The 20,884-nt window shown below is 46.2% G+C and overlaps 1 protein-coding gene and 1 long non-coding RNA gene across 2 annotated transcripts in view; one reads left to right on the top strand and one right to left on the bottom strand.

Moving 5' to 3' along the window:
* LOC132588186 (uncharacterized) overlaps positions 1-20,884 on the top strand; it is a 268,607-nt gene that overhangs the window by 16,069 nt on the left and 231,654 nt on the right. The window lies entirely within an intron of this gene.
* ADAP1 (ArfGAP with dual PH domains 1) overlaps positions 1-20,884 on the bottom strand; it is a 97,223-nt gene that overhangs the window by 16,358 nt on the left and 59,981 nt on the right. The window contains exons 5-7 of the mRNA XM_060260530.1: positions 10,775-10,887; positions 6,757-6,903; positions 486-569 (exon numbers count right to left, since the gene is read on the bottom strand). Of these exons, the coding sequence (XP_060116513.1) occupies positions 486-569; positions 6,757-6,903; positions 10,775-10,887 (344 nt within the window). The remainder of the gene's footprint in view (positions 1-485; positions 570-6,756; positions 6,904-10,774; positions 10,888-20,884) is intronic.

The raw sequence follows: 20,884 nt of genomic DNA, 5'->3' as shown, positions 1-20,884 counted from the left end.
ACTGGGGAGGAAAGTGGGATATAAATGAAGCAAATACAGAAAGAAACAGCCTACCTATGGGACTGCATCCCACAGACCTCAACCAGAAGGTACAGATGTCATTGGGGCTTTCTGCCTTAGATGTAACCCCAGCAGGGGAGGGACGGTGGCTCAGTGGTAGAGCATCTGCTTGGTAAGCAGAAGGTCCCAGGTTCAATCCCGGCATCTCCAACTAAAAAGGGTCCAGGCAAGGAGGCATGAAAAACCTCAGCTTGGAACCCTGGAGAGCCGCTGCCAGTCTGAGTAGACAATACTGACTTTGATGGACCCAGGGTCTGATTCAGTATAAGGCAGCTTCATATGCCCGTATAAATATATGTTCATATGTTCAGCAACAGCACCAGGTCCTCAGTCACAGAGGCCCTTGGCAGGGCAACAAGGGACCAAAATGACTGTGGGGCACAGGGAGGGGGGAAGAAAACAGAATGTAAAAGGTGGGAACTCACGTCAATGTTGCTGGCTCCAGGGAATGCCACCTGCAAGTAGTGGAATCGAGCCGCACGGATGGCGTTGAACCAGTCCACCATTTCCTGATTGGGTGGGGAGAGAAAACCATGAAAAAAGACATGCCCAAAAATGCTTATACTATTCACAGTTCGTGCCGAATAAATCAAACCCTATGTTGATTTGAACATGCCAGAGATAAAGTAAGGCTGCACAATTTGGGGTTATTTTCACGATTTCTATGGAGCAACATTTCTTTATTTGCTTGCCCCATGTAGAGAGAGTTACACTAAGTTACACCCACATATTGTGTCACCCACATATTGTGTCTCCTTCGGAGTGGAGGGCGGGATATAAATCCAATATCATCTTCTTCGTCTTTCATCAAAACAACAATTGCTGACATCCTGGAGGATGCCAACATCCTGGATGCAACATCCTGGCTGACATCCCAGCCGATATCTCTGGATGATCCGGGCACAGGGGCTCACGTAGATGTTCAATGACATCGGGGAGAGAACTGATCCCTGCAGCACTCCGCATTCTAATTGGTGCCATTTCCCTGAGTGCCACCTTCTGTCACCGCCCATGGAGAAAGGAGGCCAGCCACTGTAAGGCTAGCTCGCATATTCCCGCGTTGCTGAGGCGTTGGGTCAACACATCCTGGTCGACTGTATTGAACGCTGCCAACAGATCAAGAAGTATCAGCAGCACTGATCCGCCTTGGTCCAGATGCCTCCAGAGATCATCCACCAAGGCGACCAACATAATCTCTGTCCCATGGACAGGGCAAAAGCCAGACTGGAAGGGATCCAGGATGTTGGCATCCTCCAGGAAAGCCTGGTGCTGTGTTACCACTGCCCTCTTCATTACAGTGCTCTGCTTTCCAAGCTGTACAGTTTAAGTGCTACAGCTGCTGTGGCAAACATACCTGCACATAACTTTTTAATTCTGGAGGGGTGTCTGCATTGGTGAGGCTGCCAACTTCCAGCTAAGCGCCAATGCACAGGAAACCATGATCTAAGTCAAGCAAACACTTACAGACAAGCCATGAACAAACCAATTAGACCATATCAAAGATTTCAGGTTTTCACAGCTGGTAACATCATTGGGATTTGTAGAATCTTTCGGGCTTAAGTGCCGTGTTCTACCGGAGAAAGTTTTTCTTCCAGACGTTTCGTTCTCGGCTGCGGACGTTCTCGGAGGATGTTCTCCGCAGCTGAGAACGAAACGTCTGGAAGAAAAACTTTCTCCAGTAGAACACGGCACTTAAGCCCGGAAGATTCTACAAACCCCAACAATTAGACCATACATTACTACTCATAATAGTTTGTGCAATATTAATCAGAACCTTATAAATTCATCAGCAATGTCCAACAATGCAATTACTCTTCAATACACACACTGCGTTAATTGCCCAGAGTCTCTTAATACAGTTCAATCCACTCGATTCCGGGTGAGAGGAGGAAGAATTCTCCCTCAAAACATGCATTTAATCCAGGAGAGCATGTTGCCACATTTAGCCACTTCTCTGCAAAGAAAACAAGATTTATTCTTCAGAATTATGAATTATCGTTTTGTGCATTTATCATCTGAGCCGCAATTTACTTTGGAGTCAGCGCTTCTAAATTCAATGTCCGAGTGGATTGAACTGTATTAAGAGACTGTGCAATTAACACAGTGTGCGTATTGAAGAATAATTGCATTGCTGGACATTGTGGATGAATTTATAAGGTTGTGATTGATACGGCATAAACTATTGTGAGTAGTAATGTATGGTCTAATTGGTTTGTTCACGGTTTGTCTGTAAGTGTTGGCTCAACTTCCAAGTAGGGGCTGGAGATCTCCTGAAATTACAACGGATCTCCAGGCGACAAGAGAGCAGCCCCCCTGGAGAAAATGGCTGCCTGGAAGGGAAGCCTCTAGAGGATTATACCCTGGTGAGGCCCCTCCTCTCCCCCAACCTCCATCCCCAAATCTCCAGGAATTTCCCAACCCAGAGCTGGCAGCCCTAGAACATTAGTCCAGTGCAGCTAAAAAGAGAGGAAAGAAAAGAGCTTTGGGGCACCTTAAAGAGGGAGCGCCAGCCCATGAAAGCAGATGCTAAAATAAAACTTATTAATGTTTAAGGGGCCCCCAGACTGCTGTGTACTTTATCCTTGTCAAACGGGAGGAAGAGAATGTGGCAGTACTGCAAGATGGCCTGAAGAGGGCGATTCAGCCGCAAACAAACCTGGGTGGAAATGAAATTCTGCGGCAATGTCATTTGGAAAGGAGGTCTGGGGAATTCAGCTTGTTCCACATTTGGGGGATGGAATCAGGGCCTGAGTATGGCCTCAGCCTGGGTTTCCGGTGCCAGAAAAAAAGGGAAGTCTTAGCTCATTTCCCACCTCCTCGTTTACCTTACTGATTCACAGTCATTTATTATCTCGGAGGGTGGGGGTGGAGAGGCATAACTTGTTTCTGTCTGGGGAGAAAAACCCAAATGGTACTCTGACCCTGTACAGAAACACATCCTGCAAATTCCTCAGACAAAACAGCACATCTTGAACCCACTGCTGGCTGGGGCTGCCAACCTCCAGATGGAGCCTTGAACATATGAACATACGAAGCTGCCTTATACTGAATCAGACCCTCAGTCCATCAAAGTCAGTATTGTCTTCTCAGACTGGCAGCGGCTCTCCAGGGTCTCAAGCTGAGGATTTTCACACCTATTTGCCTGGACCCTTTTCTGGAGATGCCAGGGATTGAACCTGGGACCTTCTGCTTCCCAAGCAGATGCTCTATCACTGAGCCACCGTCCCTTGAGATCCCCCAGAATTACAGTTCATCTCCAGACTACAGAGACTGCTTCTCCTAAAGAATATGGCTGCTGAAGAGGGTGTGACATTATATTCTGTTGAAGCTCCTCCTCTCCCAGAACCCCAATTTCCAAAGGCTATACCTCCCAATCTCCTGGAATTTTCCAACCAGGAATTTTCCAAGAGTTGGAAACCCTGCTCAAAGCACATTCACAAGGCTGTCATTGATGGAAATCTGTCCTCTTTCATAATAGGGCACCCTAAATTTACCTTTTAATGTAGCCATCTTCCAGTTAAGACAATAAGGAGTATTGTTTTTGCCTTCCAGTAGGGCAAAAACAAAGGAGCCTTGCAGTGCAGAGTGATAAACTGCAGTACTGCAATACAAGCTCCGCTCACGATCTGGGTTTGATCCCAGCAGAAGCTGGGTTCAGGTAGCCAGCTCAAGGTTGACTCAGGCCTTCTATCCATCTGAGGTCGGTCAAATGAGTCCCCAGCTCGCTGGGGGTAAAGTGTAGATGACCGGGGAAGGCGATGGCAAACCACCCCATAAAAAATCTGCCAAAAAAGTGTCATGATGTGACATCACCCCATGGGTCGGTAACAATTCGGTGCTTGCACAGGGGACTACCTTTACCTTCAGGGCAAAAACAATGGTTGACACTTTCCCTAGATTCCTGAATTTCTACTGGTTGCGTGGAATGTAAAAATTCTCCTTACAGGCAGCTCACCAAGTGGTTACCTCCTCCAAATAGCAAACTACCCATTAGTAAATGGTCATCTATAAACTCCCCTGAGCTGAATTGAGGACAGCACTGCCAGTGGATTAATTGCATGCCCAAAATATGCATGAAATAATAATGGTTTTTAAAACCCTTTTATCTCCCAATGCATTTCATGATCAAGGGATCTTCCTCAAGGGATTTACAAGGACTTTCTAATCCAAGAAGGCTGTCAGACTGGCTGACCCTTCTCAGTATCAGTGACTAGAAGCATCCTTCTATTAACATGTTTATCCATAAACCACCATTTCAAAATGCCGACTGAGCAGGTTTAACGGGGCCATGCTGCCTGGGGAAAGCCTGTTTGCTGTGAGAAAGGGCTCTATCATGAAATGCATCAGAGGTAGAGCATCCGGTCTGTTTCTAGAGGTCTGCCTGTTGAGGTTTTCTAATCTACCCTGCCCTGGAGACCATCACACTTGCTAAAGAGTGCTGCATCTGACTCAGCAGTCAAAGCGCCTGCATGGAAAGGTGGATGCATGCTCATGTTTGCATGGGGTGTATGGAGGGAGGGAGATTGAATGGAGAGCACCCCAGCTCTAGCAGGTTATATTTACTGCTCAGTTGATTGAGGAGATTTCTACACCACCTCTCCAGAGTCCCACTCCGAGTGGCTACCGATTACAATAATACATTATCGATATTAAAAAAAGCAACAAGCTGTTCGAACAAGGCCAGGGACATAAAACAAAACCAGACCAGAAGCAGACCCAAACAGTTGGAAAGAGAGACCCCTCAATCAAAAGCTTGGGTCAAAAGACAAGTTTTTATTTGGCACCTAAAGGACACTTAAACGTTGGTGCAAGGCAACTCTCAATTTCAAACATGAGGGGACAATACTGAAAAAGCCCTGACTCTAATCAGTACCTGTTTCACCTCTGAAGGCAGAGGCACAGATAAGCCTTTAAAGACACAACTTTGGAGCTAGGCAATACAGAAGGAGGTGGTTCTTCCAGGTACCCTGGCCCCAAGCCATTTACAGCCCGATTCTGGCACCAAAGGGCCGCTGTCACTGTTTGCAGAGATGGAGCACCCCACAGTGCTGAGCAATGAACTACAAGATGTGGGGATGGAGTGACCAGATGTGGCAATGAGTCAGAGCCAATGAGCTAAAGAATGCAGAGTGGAAAAATAAATCACCGGCATTTGGAGCCAGAAGATGCAACTCCCAGTCAGCTGAATCCATCCTCAGCAGAGGGAGGAAAAAACAATGAACAATGGAACAGGGAGGTGGTGGGCTCTCCTTCCTTGGAGGTTTTTAAACAGAGGCTAGATGGCCATCTGACAACAATGAGGATCCTGTGAATTTAGGGAGAGGTATATGTGAGTTCCATCCTTGTGAGAGTTCCATCCTTCCAAGGTCGGTAAAATGAGTACCCAGCTTGCTGGGGGGAGTTTCCTGCATTATGCAGGGGGTTGGACTAGATGACCCGGGAAGTCCCTTCCAACTCTATGATTCTAAGACAACACATCCCCCCCCCCCTTTTAAAGAAAAGATTAGGCAGTCTGGAAGCAGCCATGGTCAGTTCTTCAGATTGCCAGGTCAAGCCTGGCAAAAGGGCTGTGGGCAGACACATGGGGGGAGAGATGCATGCAACTTCCAAGTAAAACCTAGAAATGACAAAAGGTAGCTTGGATCCAACTCAGAATGTGCAGCTCCACCACCTCACCAACCACTCATTCCCTTGTACATTTCCAGCAGAGATGGTGCATCTGGAGACTACCTAAGGATGGACGAATACAGGGCATTTGCCTTGGTGAAGTTATGCTTGCTCTCCTGCCATTAGAGGGTCTTTCTGCACCAGACCTTTAATTCTGGTTCAGCCCTGTCTCCGTACTGACATTCTGCACTATACTCGAGTTCACCCCTGTTCTTATCTCAGCTTTGTTTTGTTTCCACATTAAATTGAGGTCACCCCGGTTTCGCCCCACAATGTGGGGTATATGGATACTGTAACAACTAGAGATAAATGCAAGGTAAATGGCCATGAGTCAAACCCGGGTTGAGGTCCAAGCGCGGAAGGGGCCTCAGGAGCTCAGCTGAACTTGGGCTTCTCAAAACAACATCTCTCAAGCTGGGAGCTCTCCCTGGTCCTGAAAAGTTCTTTCTGTCTCATCTCTCTCTCTGACTGTTTTCACAAAACAGCAGTCCCCCCTGTCCATGTTTTTAAATAATCAAACTGCAAAAGTTTCCACACAAAAGTCTGCCCCCCCCAGAAGTAGATCCAAATCTTGCACTCCCTTGCCCCACATTTTCCAAATCCATTTTTTCAGCAATCCCCCCCCTTCAGATCTTAACTCGCAGTTTTCAAGAGAAGAATTGTTGTATTCAAATATGTAACAAGTAAGATCGTACTGTGGAAAAGGTCTCTCATTCTTTCCCTCCCACCCCAATATCAGGATCTAATTCACTGGGCCATGTTATCCCTTGCCAGATATCTACTACTTGCCACAAGGTGACTGCAACTCCAGACAAGACCCCCTCCCCACCAGTCTCTCCCATATAAGCCTGGCATTTGATAGGTTCTCTTTCGGGCTGTGACAGAACTGGGAGAAATGCATGCGTTTTCCCATTTGCACACACACACACAAAAGGAAAGGGAATGCACAAGTCATCTGCACACACTCCCTTCCCCCTTTCTCGCAAAGCAGCCTTTGAACAGCCTCCTTTCTTACTTCTGAGCTCCCACCTTGCCATCTTCATGGTAAACAAAGATGTTCCTTGTGCTGTTGTCTTTCAAGTACGTGATCTGTAATCCATGCGGGTTCCCAATTTTTGCCGGCTGGAAAGTGGCATTCAAGTGCTCGATCTTCATAATTGCTTTTGGCTCCTTGGCCTGCCAGGGGAAAAAACCATGATATGAGCCAGGATGCAGGCAGCACAGACATGCAGGCTTGCAGAATAAAAAGCATTTTCCCTCAGATGGTAGGCCCTGATCCAGTAGCTCCAGTGAGTGCTGAGGATGTGCACCAAAAACTGTGTGCAAAATAAAGAGGAGTTTTGAAAATAGCTCTGAATATACTACGGCAACCTGTGTGCAATGAGTTCCCCCAATCTTGAAGGAGCCAGCTCACAGAATTTTTTGTGTGTAAACCCAAGCAACTGGAACAAAGACACGTGCTTGCATTACCTGAAACCAGGGATCCCCAACACCGGGCCAGGGGCACCACAGCACCTGTGGAAACCTTTTATGGTACTCACCAGGTGTCTTTAAAAAGTGGCCACGGCTGGGTGGGCCTTTTACCCAGTAATGCTGCTGACGGACTGTGTGGCTTTTAAAAAACAAACACACACACTTGAAGTGCACTAATGTATGACCAGCTTGCACAATCTATACAATCTAGCACAATGTGTACAATCAAAGGGTCATTCTATGTTGTACGGGTGGCACTCTCTTAAGCCAAACTGGAGAGCCAGTGTGGTGTAGTGGTTAAGTGTGCGGACTCTTATCTGGAAGAACCGGGTTTGATTCCCCACTCCTCCACTTGCACCTGCTAGCATGGCCTTGGGTCAGCCATAGCTCTGGCAGAGGTTGTCCTTGAAAGGGCAGCTGCTGTGAGAGCCCTCTCCAGCCCCACCCACCTCACAGGGTGTCTGTTGTGGGGGAGGAAGGTAAAGGAGATTGTAGACCGCTCTGAGACTCTGTCCTTAAAAGGGCAGCTGCTGTGAGAGCCCTCTCCAGCCCCACCCACCTCACAGGGTGTTTGTTGTGGGGGAGGAAGGTAAAGGAGATTGTGAGCCGCTCTGAGACTCTTCGGAGTGGAGGGAGGGATATAAATCCAATATCTTCTTCTTCATCTTCTTCAAACCTGCACTGCACACATGTAGTTCTACACAAACAGAGGCTTTCCAGAACACTTTGCTATCAGGGCAAGCTATTCCTGCATCTCCCAAGCACTAATAGGAAAGGGAAGTCCTCTGTTTGCAGGGAGCTTTTGGAAGACCTCGTAGTCCTCATCAACTCTGGCATGCTACTGGATCAAGCTTTCATTATGTGGGTCTGATGCATTCGTGTTGTGATTTTGGTATCTTCATGTCTAATGTGGAAGAACAGGGGAGAAAACACCTTGCTTGAATCTTCAGACAGGCTTAATTTTAAAACCTCATTTTAGAACCTCATGCGTTAAGTAAGCAAGCATGTTTTCCATATTGTATACCTGTGTTCTCTATATTGTCTGAACATTAAAATAATCCTTCTGTATGCTTATGACCAGTGTTCCCTCTAAGCTGAGTTAGCGTGAGCTAGCTCACAGGCTTTTAGCCTCCAGCTCACACATTTTTGTCTTAGCTCAGGAAGGATGACCCCAGAGCACGATAATTTATGCAGTAGAATTTGCCATTTGACCTTTTGTGTGAATTTGCAGGGCCTAGTGAGGAAAATAGTGAACGAACGCATGACCTGAGCAAGGCAGTTCCCCTTATTCCGCAGCATGACATCAGCATTGCGGCAAGGGTTTTGAAACATCCAGTAAAAATGAGTAGGCTGGATAACAGCAACTCATGCTGGATTGTGGTAGACTCTCACTTCCTCAATGACAATGACAGCCAATACTGGGTAGCCAATAAGGGTAGGTAGCAAATGTCCCACAGCACTGAAAATCCCACTGGTCAAATATAGATATTTAGAAACATTGACATGCATCTTGGGATTTTATGGTTAAAACGCGTGGAATTGATATTACTGTATATTGTTTTTAATATTCGATGTGGTTTTTAACTGTCGTTAGCTGCCCTGAGCCCGTTAGGGGAGGGCAGGATATAAATTTGATAAAACAAAAATAAATAAATAAATAAATAAATAAATACATTGAGTGAGGAAACATTTTAGCAAACATGGCAGAAGGAAATGCAAGCAAATTCCCTTTGAAGACCGCAAGAGAGATGCATCTTGTCAGATCATGGCCATGCCTCTTAGAAGAGCACTGCCTTGTCTGTGATACAGAAGGAGGATGCCTCTTCTTTAATAATTCCATCACCCTACTGCAGACACGCTCTTAGAAGAGGCATCCTCACTTCCGTGAAAGAAAAAGTGGGATGCCTCTTCTTCAATAATTCCGTTACCATACTGCAGACGTCCTCTTAGAAGAAGCATTCTGTATAAATTGATGGTGCGGTCTCATTTGGAATACTATGTGCAATTCTGGTCGCCACACCTCAAAAAGGATATTATAGCATTGGAAAAGGTCCAGAAAAGGGCAACTAGAATGATTAAAGGGTTGGAACACTTTCCCTATGAAGAAAGGTTAAAACGCTTGGGGCTCTTTAGCTTGGAGAAACATCGACTGTGGGGTGACATGACAGAGGTTTACAAGATTATGCATGGGATGGAGAAAGTAGAGAAAGAAGTCCTTTTCTCCCTTTCTCACAATAAAAGAACTCGTGGGCATTCGATGAAATTGCTGAGCAGTCAAGTTAAAACGGATAAAAGGAAGTACTTCTTCACCCAAAGGGTGATTAACATGTGGAATTCACTGCCACAGGAGGTGGTGGCGTCTACAAGCATAGCCAGCTTCAAGAGGGGGTTAGATAAAAATATGGAGCAGAGGTCCAACAGTGGCTAATGGCCATAGTGTATATATAATAATAATAATAATAAACTTTTATTTATATCCCGCCCTCCCCGCCGAGGCAGGCTCAGGGCAGCTCACAAGACATGGTGTGTACCATGATTACAATAAATACAATTAATATAATAAAATACAGTTAATAAAATACAGTTAAAACACAGCTACATAAATAATTTAAAAACCACTATAGATTAAAGGTGCTACAGTACACTACATATATATCAAGATCTTGATATGTGTATATATGTATAAATTTTTTTGGCCACGGTGTGACACAGAGTGTTGGACTGGATGGGCCATTGGCCTGAGCCAACATGGCTTCTCTTATGTTCTTATGTGACACAGAGGGCGTTTTCGCACTGACCTTACGCCAAAGCGACGTCCCTCTTCACGGCACAGCGTCTGCGTGGATTTCGCACTAATTGCTCTGCAGAACCCGGAGGAGCCACAAAGTCCCGCGGCTTTTGCGTCGCAAATGTAAACCGCTAAAAACCAGTTTACATTTGCGACGCAAAAGCCGCGGGACTTTGCGGCTCTTCCGGATTCTGCGGAGCAATTAGTGCGAAATCCGCGCAGACGCTGCATGGTGAAGAGGGACGTCGCTCCGGCGTAAGGTCAGTGCGAAAACGCCCAGAGTGCTGGACTGGATGGGCCATTGGCCTGATCCAACATGGCTTCTCTTATGTTCTTATGTGACACGGAGTGTTGGATCGGATGGGCCATTGGCCTGATCCAACATGGCTTTTCTTATGTTCTTATGTTCATTTCCTACTCTGTGTGTGAGAGATCGAAGGATGCCTCTTAGAGAATTCTTATACATACTGAAGATGCTCTCTTTAAAAAAGGCATTGCTATCTGTGCAAGAGAGATGGAGGGATGCCTCTTCTTAGATAGCAGCTGCAATGATCCACCACACCCCACTCCGCTCTTCTTCCCCACATCAAAAGCCAGTGGGGCTCTTATAAGATGGCATCCGCTGACCAGTAAACTGGGGGCAGCTTTAAATCCAACAAAATGTCTTCAGCCGATAGTTCTAACTGATTAATCGACTGAGCATCTTACAGTGCAGCCACATGCCCTGTGGCTTTGTTCCATCCTTGGGCAGAAAGTCAGCCATCTATACCCATCCCAAGTTCTTACATCATTTTTGTTGTAATACTTCAGGGCTCCCTCCCGTTCAGACAGCACGAACTTCCGGGTCAAGAACTGCCCATTGTCACGGCCTCTCTTCCAAAGGAATCCCTCCCGATACCCTGCAGAAATACAAAGAAGCATTTTCTAGTAACAGTTGACATCTTTTGAAAAGAAAATGAAAAATCATTGGCCTCTGGGATGTGGTTCAGTGGTGGCTTGGCATGGCAAAGGTCCCAGGTTCAGTCCCCGGCATCTCCAACTAAAAGGTAGAAAGTGATGTGAAAGAGCTCTATTTGAAATCTTGGAGAGCTGCAGTCAGTCTGAGAGGATAATACAGGGCTTTGATGGACTTTGATGAACACTTCACGTGTTCATCTGCTGCTATCACAAAGGCAGGAGGCCACATAGACTCTTCTGGCTGCACATCAGATTGGCCTCCTTGCCTCTGAGCCTTTCTGTTTCTTTATGCCCCACATAAATCTGTTTCTGATCTTCTTTCAAGAGAGGCACCTGACCAGAAAATCTCCTGGCCCTTGCCCATTCTGGGTCAACCTGATGTGGAGATTCTCCCACCTGGCCTGGGCAAAGCCCCCCTCCCCACATGCTGGATAGCAGAGGAAAGCAGGAAAGGGTGAGATGTAGACGGAGGGCCACAGTGGAAGCGGAGGGCCAACAGTTTGCTCATGACTAAAGGCAAAATGCACAGATTAGCTCAACGTAAGTAGAGAGTCTGAAGGCAGCTGTGGAAGAGGGAGCCTGGTGACTCTTCACGGTCAGCGAGGGAGCTGAGCCGGCAGGCTTTTCTTCCCTCATCCAAGGCCTAAAGGACCACAATTCAATCCATGCCCTTCTCACCAACCCATGCCCTTTTGAAAACTAGGAAAAACTGGTTTGGGCCTAGGGGCCATCCAAAGCAGCATTAAAAAGGTAAAGGTAGTCCCCTGTGCAAGCACCAGTCATTTCCAACTCTGGGGTGACGTTGCTTTCACAACGTTTTCACGCATTACACCTTTCTGAATCCATTGACTTACGTCTGCTTGGGATGGCACTGTGAACAGAGCTGCAGAAGGGCAAAGAAATCTGAGTTTTGTAAAGAAAGCCCTCCAAGAGCACGATGTTTGCATTTGAGGGAATGCAAAACGAAGCATGCTAATTTAGAAGTCAGCTCTCTTGAACAAACTGGGCCTTGCTTCAAAGTAAGCACGCACAGGACGGGAAGATGTCAGAACCAGAGCATGCTTCCGCATGAAACCATTCTGGCCGTTACCAACGTGTTTTACATTTTAAATTAAAAGTTGTTTCACAGTGGCTGTATGCAGGTTTGGAAAACAAACTTTTTTTAAAAAGTCACTAGCACAGGGGTCCCCAACCCCCGGGACCACAGACTGGTCCACGGCCTGTCAGCAACCGGGCCGCACAGCCTCGCTGCCCCACCTGGTGGCGCTTTCTCCTCCCTCTGTTTTCACAATTTTAAGGCCCAGGAAGGCTAATCAGCTGATCGGTGGGGAAACCCACAGCAGCAGCAACAAGCGACCCATTTGTTGGCAAAGGCAGTGCTGCTTCTTTAGCAGGTCGCTGGCCACTGCTGCCGCAATATCCCCCACTGATCAGCAGATGGGGGGGGGGGGTTGGCCTTTAAAGAGCCTGGGAGACACTTCACTGCCCCTTCCTGGGCCTTAAAATGGAGCGGGGAGGAGGCACCGCAGAGGGGCGGGGAGGCCGAATTCAGTGTCCCCACCCTGCCGGCCCTGGGGCTGTGGTGGGCGGGCCGGTCCCTGGTGCCAAAAAGGTTAGGGGGCACTGCACTAGCATACAAATCCTGTAAATAATACTTTTAGCTGTTGTGGCCAATAGTGTTAATTCATCTGAAGGGTTTTTTTTTCCTATCCTCCTTTTAAAGTCACCGCCATACCTCATGTGCAGTGAATCCTACAGATTGATTTTACAGTTCCATCATTATTGAAAGCCATGTTGTGGATGGTCACATAACAAAGTAGGCTTGCCAACTCCAGGTCTGGATCCTGTAGATTTGGGGGATGGCTCCTGGGGGGGAGGGCAAGGGTTTGTGGAGAAAAAGGACTTCAGCAGGGTGTAATACCATAGAGTCCACTCGCCAAAGCAGACATTTTCTCCAGGGGAGCTGATCTCGGTCATCTGGAGATCAGCCCTGTCTGGAGGTTAGAAATACATAACACACCATGCACACGATAGAACAATGTAGTAAAGATTTTAATATATTATAACCCCTTGTGATTCAATGCCTATGAAATTATATTCTATGACACATTCAATTTCTATCTCTGTTATCATATAATGTAGAGCCCCGTGGCGCAGGATGGTAAAGCTGCAGTACTGCAGTCGGAGCCCTCTGCTCACGACCTGAGTTCGATTCCAGTGGAAGCTGGTTTAGGTAGCCGGCTCCAGGTGGACTCAGCCTTCCATCCTTCCGAGGTCAGTAAAATGAGTACCCAGATTGCTGGGGGAAAAGTGTAATGACCAGGGAAGGCAATGGCAAACCACCCCATAAAAAGGTCTGCCGTAAAAACGTTGTGAAAGCAGCGTCACCCCAGAGTCGAAAACGACTGGTGCTTGCACAGGGGACCTTTCCTTTTCCTATCATATAATATGATTCCCCTACACAATTATTCCATCTAACATCAAAAGCCTCAAGTTTAAGCCTAACTATACAGACCTCAATAATTTTTACAACAGGAATATATGAATCCACACCATGTACAGCAGGTAAGTTCAGAATCCAATGCAGTTCATCAAATAAGTTAACTGTGATTCTAAAAAAATGAGTACCAGAGACTTCCCAATGCTTCACCCAGGAACTTTCTGCTCTCCTTGATTGACTATTTACTGGTACCATGACGTCCTCTTCATTCAACTTTGGACTACAGCATACAAATCAAACTTGGTTATGTTTTAACTTTGCTGATGTGTATCAGCCTGGATTCATTATAATCCACCTCACAGGTTGCAGGTGAGCGTCAGAGTCTTTTTTTCCCCATCACGCTCTCTGTTGAATTATATTGGCTTCACTTTTGCTTTTTACTTTTGCCTTAACACTGTGTGCTTTGTATTTCTAGTCTCTCAAACACCATGATTCCTTGTATTGTTAACCTGCCTGGAGGTTGGCAACCCTATGGCAAGGAAAAGTCTCCTGTTGTGAAAATATCAATGAAAATCGTCCTCCAGAACCCACTAGCATTCTAATTGCTCTATCATTTGTGCTTTGTCTATCAAGGAGCTAATGCTAGAATTAAACAAAGGTTATGAGATATTTCCCTACAAATGGACAAATCATGAGCCTACTCTGTACCAGCTGTGGAGAACTGCAACCAACATTTTGTTCCATCTAACTAACTCTTTATGCTAGAATTCCCCAAAACTCGCAGAGCTTTCGCTTTAGCTCGTCTTAACATACTTCCACCTGCCCTTTTAGAAGAGAGGTACGCAATGTTCCCTCTAAGCGCCACAATGTTGTGAGCAGAAATTCTACCCCGTGAGAAAAAAAAGTTCGTAGCATTAAAGTTGTGAGCTAGTCTACGACTATCTCATAAATTAGTTTTTTTTAGATTACTTCCATAACCTTGTAAAAATCTCAGAATAAATCCTTTTAAATTATATTTGAACTATATTTTAAGAATTTTAAGAACATTATAAAACAGAATCATGTCAAATTTCTCCCACCCCTTTCTACTACATTGGTAGACCCATCCTCCAGAGAAGGTCTACCCACCACTTTCTACTATATTCGTAGACCTGTCTTTCAGAGAACAGGTCTTCCCACCCCAATCCACACTATATTGGGGAACTGTGCTGAGCCTTAGAAAACATACCAGCACATGGGGGCAGGGGGGACTCTTGTAGTCTTCTTTTCTTAAGTGAAATATAACAACCAGTATTACAGGTCAAGTATAACAGAAGAGAAACAATCACTGTCATAACCCTGCCTAAACTAACAAACAGGAAATTGCTTAAACGTTATCAACCTGTCCAAACTACTTATTTATTCAAATATTTATATCCCATTTTTCTCTTCAAGACAACTTACAAATCATACTGAAAAGTATAACAGGGTTAATGTTTTTTTTCCAATTCCATTGTAGTCTATGGGGACCACTATAGTCAATGGCCCCATGGGCTATAATGGAGAATCAATCTGGGGGTATCTGAGGCTTTGGAGGGCTGTTTTTGGAGGTAGAGGCACCAAATTTGCAACATAGCTGCTGGTGCCTCTCCTCAAAAATGTCCCCAAGTTTCAAAACGATTGGACCAGAAGGTCAAATTCATTGAGCCTCAGTATGAGGAGCCCCATCCTCCATTATTTCCAAAGGAGGTTGTGGACAGAAAGCAGAAATTTGTGAGGAACCTTCGAAAATTTGTGCATCAGCATCCCCTACTGCAGTTTAGAGGAAACTATGGAGGTACACATGTACCCCATATGTGAAACATCTATGCCGATGCCAGTTGGATATGGTAGAGACAATTGAGCATGTTCTCTTTTAGTGTTGGTTTTATCAGAACATTTTGAATACGTGTATTAATCCAATTATATCTAATCATCCAGGTAAAAATGTTAAAAAGGTAAAGGTTGTCCCCCGTGCAAGCACTGAGTCGTTACTGACCCATGGGGGTGATGTCCCATCACAACATTTTCTTGGCAGACTTTAATGAGGTGGTTTGCCACTGCCTTCCCCAGTCATCTACACTTCATTCCCTGCAATCTGGGTACTCATTTTACTGACCTTGCAAGGATGGAAGGCTGAGTCAACCTTGAGCCAGCTACCTGAACCCAGCTTCCACTGAGATCGAACTCAGGTCGTAAGCAGAGCTTGGACTGCAGTACCGCAGCTTTCCACCCTGCGCCATGGGGCTCTTCTAATCATCTAGGTCAGGGGTGGCCAAAGGTAGCTCTCCAGATGTTTTTTTGCCTACAACTCCCGTCAGCCCCAGCCCGCATGGCCAATGGTCTAGGTAGCTTTAACCAATTTTGTATTTGTCTTCTGCTCAGCCACTGATGCAATGAAATTACTTTTAAAGCAGCCAGATTTTATGCCTTGGCATGTTCAGTTAGACAGAAGAAAATGTGATCATTTTCACAAAATTTATTGAACCAATGTATTTTACAAGATATACTTGAGATTTGTATCTAAAGGGTATGTATCCTGAAGAGTCAGTTCCTGATCCTGCATCATAATAAACTAACTGACAAATAATTTGATACATGCACATGTGGAGGAAACGCTGAGTTTCAATCACATTCCTTGCTTAATGGAACATAGACATGCAAATTAATTCTGACGATCTTGTTTTGTCATACAGACACTGTTCAACAGCTGCTACATAGCCCAATTATTTTCCTGGTGCACAAAAGTACGCTGGTCTGGGTTAAGAGGAAAGTCACTGATTAAATTGACTGCTTCTACGATACCCAATTAACCCCACGTGCTCCACAAATGATTGATTCAATCCAAGGCAATTAACACTCAAACAGCGAGAGTGCAAATCAGGCAACTCAGAACCGATATCCGGATGCTTTCCAAAGGTCAACATTATTCTCAGCTCCTCAGTGCACAAACAACTGGTCCCAGAGAAGTGGTGGTGGAAGGGGCCCAATCCAGCCAAAAATAGGCAACTTTCGGTTCCTCCAGGTTCCTTGGGAGAGGCTTTGGCACATGCTTATTTCTCCACCAATGCAATCCTAAACTGAAGTCAAGTCTCCTGGCTTTCTGCAAACTATACAAAACTGAATTATTCAAGTGGGCTTTTCTATACAGGCAATAGGTCTGCACTGTACAAAATGATTCATAAACTTACTTTTATAAACAATTAGGGACAGTGATCTATACTACTGTATATAGTTTACTGTAAGTAGGACCCTACTTTATTATTCTGCATTTTTTCCATGTGCTAAGTTAATACTTCAATTCTATTTTTAGATTTCTGGCTGGTTCTTCAATCCAAATCCTATTGGACTGTTTACTGAATGTCCCTTTCATCCAGGTGGGCTCTCCTTCTTTGGAGGTTTTTAAACAGAGGCTAGACGGCCATCTGACAGCAATGAAGATCCTGTGAATTTAGGGGGAGGTATTTGTGAGTTTCCTGCATTGTGCGGGGGGTTGGACTAGATGGCCCTGGAGGTCCCTTCCAACACCATGATTCTATGATTCTATGACTGCATTGACTTGATCTCTGCTTTCAGTCCCATTGAGAAAAGCAGACTATGAATACTATGAATAAATAATAAATCTCACTGAATTCAGTGGGCCTTATTCCCTGATAAACACACTTACAACTGCAGCCCCATTAAAGTAAAAGACACAAGCACGATTTACAACTCAAGATGAGTGGCCATGTTAGTCTGTTGGTAGCAGTAAAGAGCAAGAGTCCAGTAGCACCATAAAGACTAACAAAATTTGCGAAAGGTATGAGCTTTCGTGAGTTAGGTACTTCATATCCAAAGAAGTGACCCACAAAAGCTCATACCCCACAACAAATTTTGCTAGTCTTTAAGGCGCTACTGGACTCTTTTCAATATTTTACAGCTTTAAACCACTTCTCCAAAGACACCTAGCTGCAATTCTCTCTCTCAGATCTTCAAAATGCACTGAGCACGTATCACCAGTTTGTTTTTTTTTAGATGGTAGGCTGCTTTGAGTTGACCTTTTGGTTTTGGAGGCAGACGTAAGTGAAGGGCAGCAGAGAAACCTTCCCATTAAAAGAAGAACACAGTGCAGAGATTGCAAGCACTTTCAGGGAAGGGGAGGGAAAACACCTTCTTTCACAGCCAAAAAAAAAAATTTTGAAAAGAAAAGCAGGTAATTTTTGCTACACAATTGCTGGAAATCAACACTGTGAAGTATAGCAAGAAAACAAACATGTCTTTCTAGTGAAACCCTTTGGAGGAGACTCAGCAAAATGCCCAAGGATGATCCTCTTTTGAAAATGGTCTGTGTTTCTCCCATACCCATGCAGACTGGATTTAAAACATCAGGCTCAATGCATGGGGACTTAGGAATCCATTAACTGCAGGCAGAAGTCAGCCAAACCAATGGGTTTTCCCATAAATGGTGACAGTTTGAGAGGCTCTAACTGCACAACATGCTCTCTCGTCTGCTAAAAACATTTTCACTATTTCGCATACTAATTTGCTGCCCACTCTCTCTATATGTAGGACTGCCAATTCCACCCCCATACGATTGTCTGATGAATTGTGCTTCTAGCACATGGAAGTTTACATTCTCAATAAAACTTTCTAGGTCTTAAAGGTGCTACTGAACTCCGACTTTGTTCTATGGCGCCAGTACACCGCTCTAATGTACTTCACTGAACTGAAGTCTATTATATTTTGAAATACAGAATTTTCTCTGGCATGATATGAATGTTAAATACAGATCAGAGAAGCCGGAGCTGCACACTAGATTTCCATTACAATTCAGACATCAGTCATAGGGCATTAACCCACCCAGATGGGAGGGGCCTTTAGGTACAGGAAGATTAGCAAGGACCACACAAATACCCCCCTAGATAAAACTTATGCAGACATCCTTCAGTTGTTAGGTTCAGATTTGTAGCCATGTTGGTCTGAAGCAACAAAACAAAGCTTATACCCAGAATTAAACGTTGTCTTAAAGGTGCCACTGGATTCAGACTTTGTTCTAATGCTGCAGTTGTGACTTGCAAACTGCAAAACAAAACCTCGTCAGCTTTTGAACCGAGAAGTCAGAAACTGCTGACATGCTGGAGTTCTTCCTCTCCCAGGGCAGAATATGGCTTGTTAAGTAATGTAAATTTTCTCTCTCCCTCTGTCTGCAGGCCTGGGAAGAAACTGCTGGTGTAGACGTTCTCTGCCAAATCAGTGATTTCAAGGTGAAAAACTGGGACAGACTTAACAGCTTGCATGCACACAGGGGGCAGAGGGAAGAATGGAAGGCCAGGAAGATCTCGCCCTTGCTTTTGGGTGCTTCGCATCATTTCCCCGCATTAGCATCTCCGCCAAAAATCTTTCCTCTGCGTCTCATCAAGAATCCTGACACTTTTGATATCTGTAACAATGAAATCCATTCCGGCTTGGTTCCACTGAATGGGCTGGCCTACTTCTTTGGACTTTATCTGATGTGCAATTCTGGTTTCTCTTTCCTGAGAAACAGACCGCAGTCCATGAGAAGTGACTAACAGCACAGTTCTTGACCAGAGTTACGGCTCCTCTCCAGACTACAGAGATCAGTTCCCCTAGGGAGGCAAATTGATGTTTTGGAGGGCACTGTACTCCAGTAAGATCCCTGACCTCCCCACCCTCCAAAACATCAACTTGCCCCCTAGGAGAACTGATCTCTGCAGTCTGGAGAGGAGCTGTTAATTCAGGGGGGGTGTATGTCTCCAGGTCCCACCTGGAGGTTGGCATCCCTATCCAAAAATTCACAAACTGGTCAAAGCAACACCATCTATCTAACATTTTTTTTTATCCTATCCTTCCTTTGAAGACATTAAGACAGCGTACCTGGTTAGAATGAGAGAAAAAGAGAGACAGAACCGGGGTGGGGGGCGGGGAGAGAAGAAGAAGATGATTTTGGATTTATAACCCGCCCTATACTTTGAATCTCAGAGTCTCAGAGCGGTCACAATCTACTCTACCTTCCCCCACTCCCCACAACAAACACCCTGTGAGGTAGGTGGGGCTGAGAGTGCTTTTACAGCAGCTGCCCTTTCAAGGAATGCTTCTATGAAAGCTATGGCTGACCCAAGACCATTGCAGCTGGTTTAAGTGGAGGAGTGGGGAATCAAACCTGGTTCTCCCAGATAAGAGTCCGCACACTTAATCACTACACCAAACTGGCTCTCACTGGGAGAGCCAGAGAAGGGTCTCCCAGAGAAGGGTCTCCTTTACACCACACTGGCTCTTTTTCAGCCTCCCTGCCCTCAATGGCTGCCATCCTCTGAGCGGGGCCTGGAGATCTCCAAGAATTACAACTGACCTCCAGGTTACAGAGATTGGTTTCCCTCAATAAAACAGCTGCTTTGGAGGGTGGGCTCTGTGGTATAGGGTTGCCAAGTCCAATTCAAGAAATCTCTGGGGACTTTGGGAGTGGAGCCAGGAGACACTGGGGTGGAGCTAGGAGCAAGGGTGTGACAAGCATCACTGAACCCCAACGGGAGTTTTGGCCATCGCATTTCAAGGGATGGCACATCTTTTTTAAATGTCTTCCTTCCCTCCACCCTCCCCTTCACTGGAGCTCGACCTGGCCATCCCGACAGGATCAGCAATGTCCGAAAGACTGCAGGGATGCAGCAAAGACGCCTCCTCCTCTCGCCCTCCTGGCCACACGTGAGTTGGCGGTCTGTCCAACTGGGATGGCGTTTACCCCCGAGTAAACATGCCCCTGTGAACGGACCTTCAGCACCATTGCTAACAAGCGAGGAGAAGCTGCGGAGCCGAAAGTCCCGGCAGGAGGAGGTGGGCTTGTCTTTGGGAGGAGGCCATGACGGCAGTTGGAGGAGAAGGGTCTGTCTTTCCCAAATCCTCCAGGTGAAGGCCCGGCAGCGCCTTCGGCAGCAGACCCCACGAAGTTCTGGGAGGCCCGCTGGTTCCTCCTCCTCCTCCTCGCCAAAGGCGCAGCAGCTGTGACTCAGGAGGAGGACTCACCACCACCACCACCACAGGGTCCCGGGATGGCCCGAGTCCTTCAGGTGCCCCGCAGCTTCGGTTCTGTGTTGCCGCAGCCCCCCGACCCAGTGCAAGCTTCCTGGGACGAAAAAGCCGCCCCCCACTGTGCTCAGGGGGCACAAGATCCAGGTGCCGGCGGCCTTGCTGCCCCGGTCAAGAAGCGGGTTCAGGGTCACACCTTTAATGCAGAGATGTTGTTTCCCCTTCGCACCCCACAATCCTTTCCATTTCTTTCTTGCCGCTGCACTGCTGCCGCCTCTTCTCCGGGTCACCTTAGCTGCTCCTCCGAGATGGGCTCAGCCTGAGCCCATCTCGGAGGAGCAGCTATGGTGACCCGGAGAAGAGGCGGCAGCAGCGCAGCGGTGTCGCCCGCTCCGAGATGGGGCGGCTCGCCAACCCCCTTAGCGCCGTTTCCCCCCTCCCCCCGCTTCCGTTTTTTTGGG

Source organism: Heteronotia binoei, chromosome 20 (assembly GCF_032191835.1).
Source record: "Heteronotia binoei isolate CCM8104 ecotype False Entrance Well chromosome 20, APGP_CSIRO_Hbin_v1, whole genome shotgun sequence".
NCBI lineage: Eukaryota > Metazoa > Chordata > Lepidosauria > Squamata > Gekkonidae > Heteronotia > Heteronotia binoei.
This window is presented reverse-complemented; position numbering and strand designations above follow the sequence as displayed.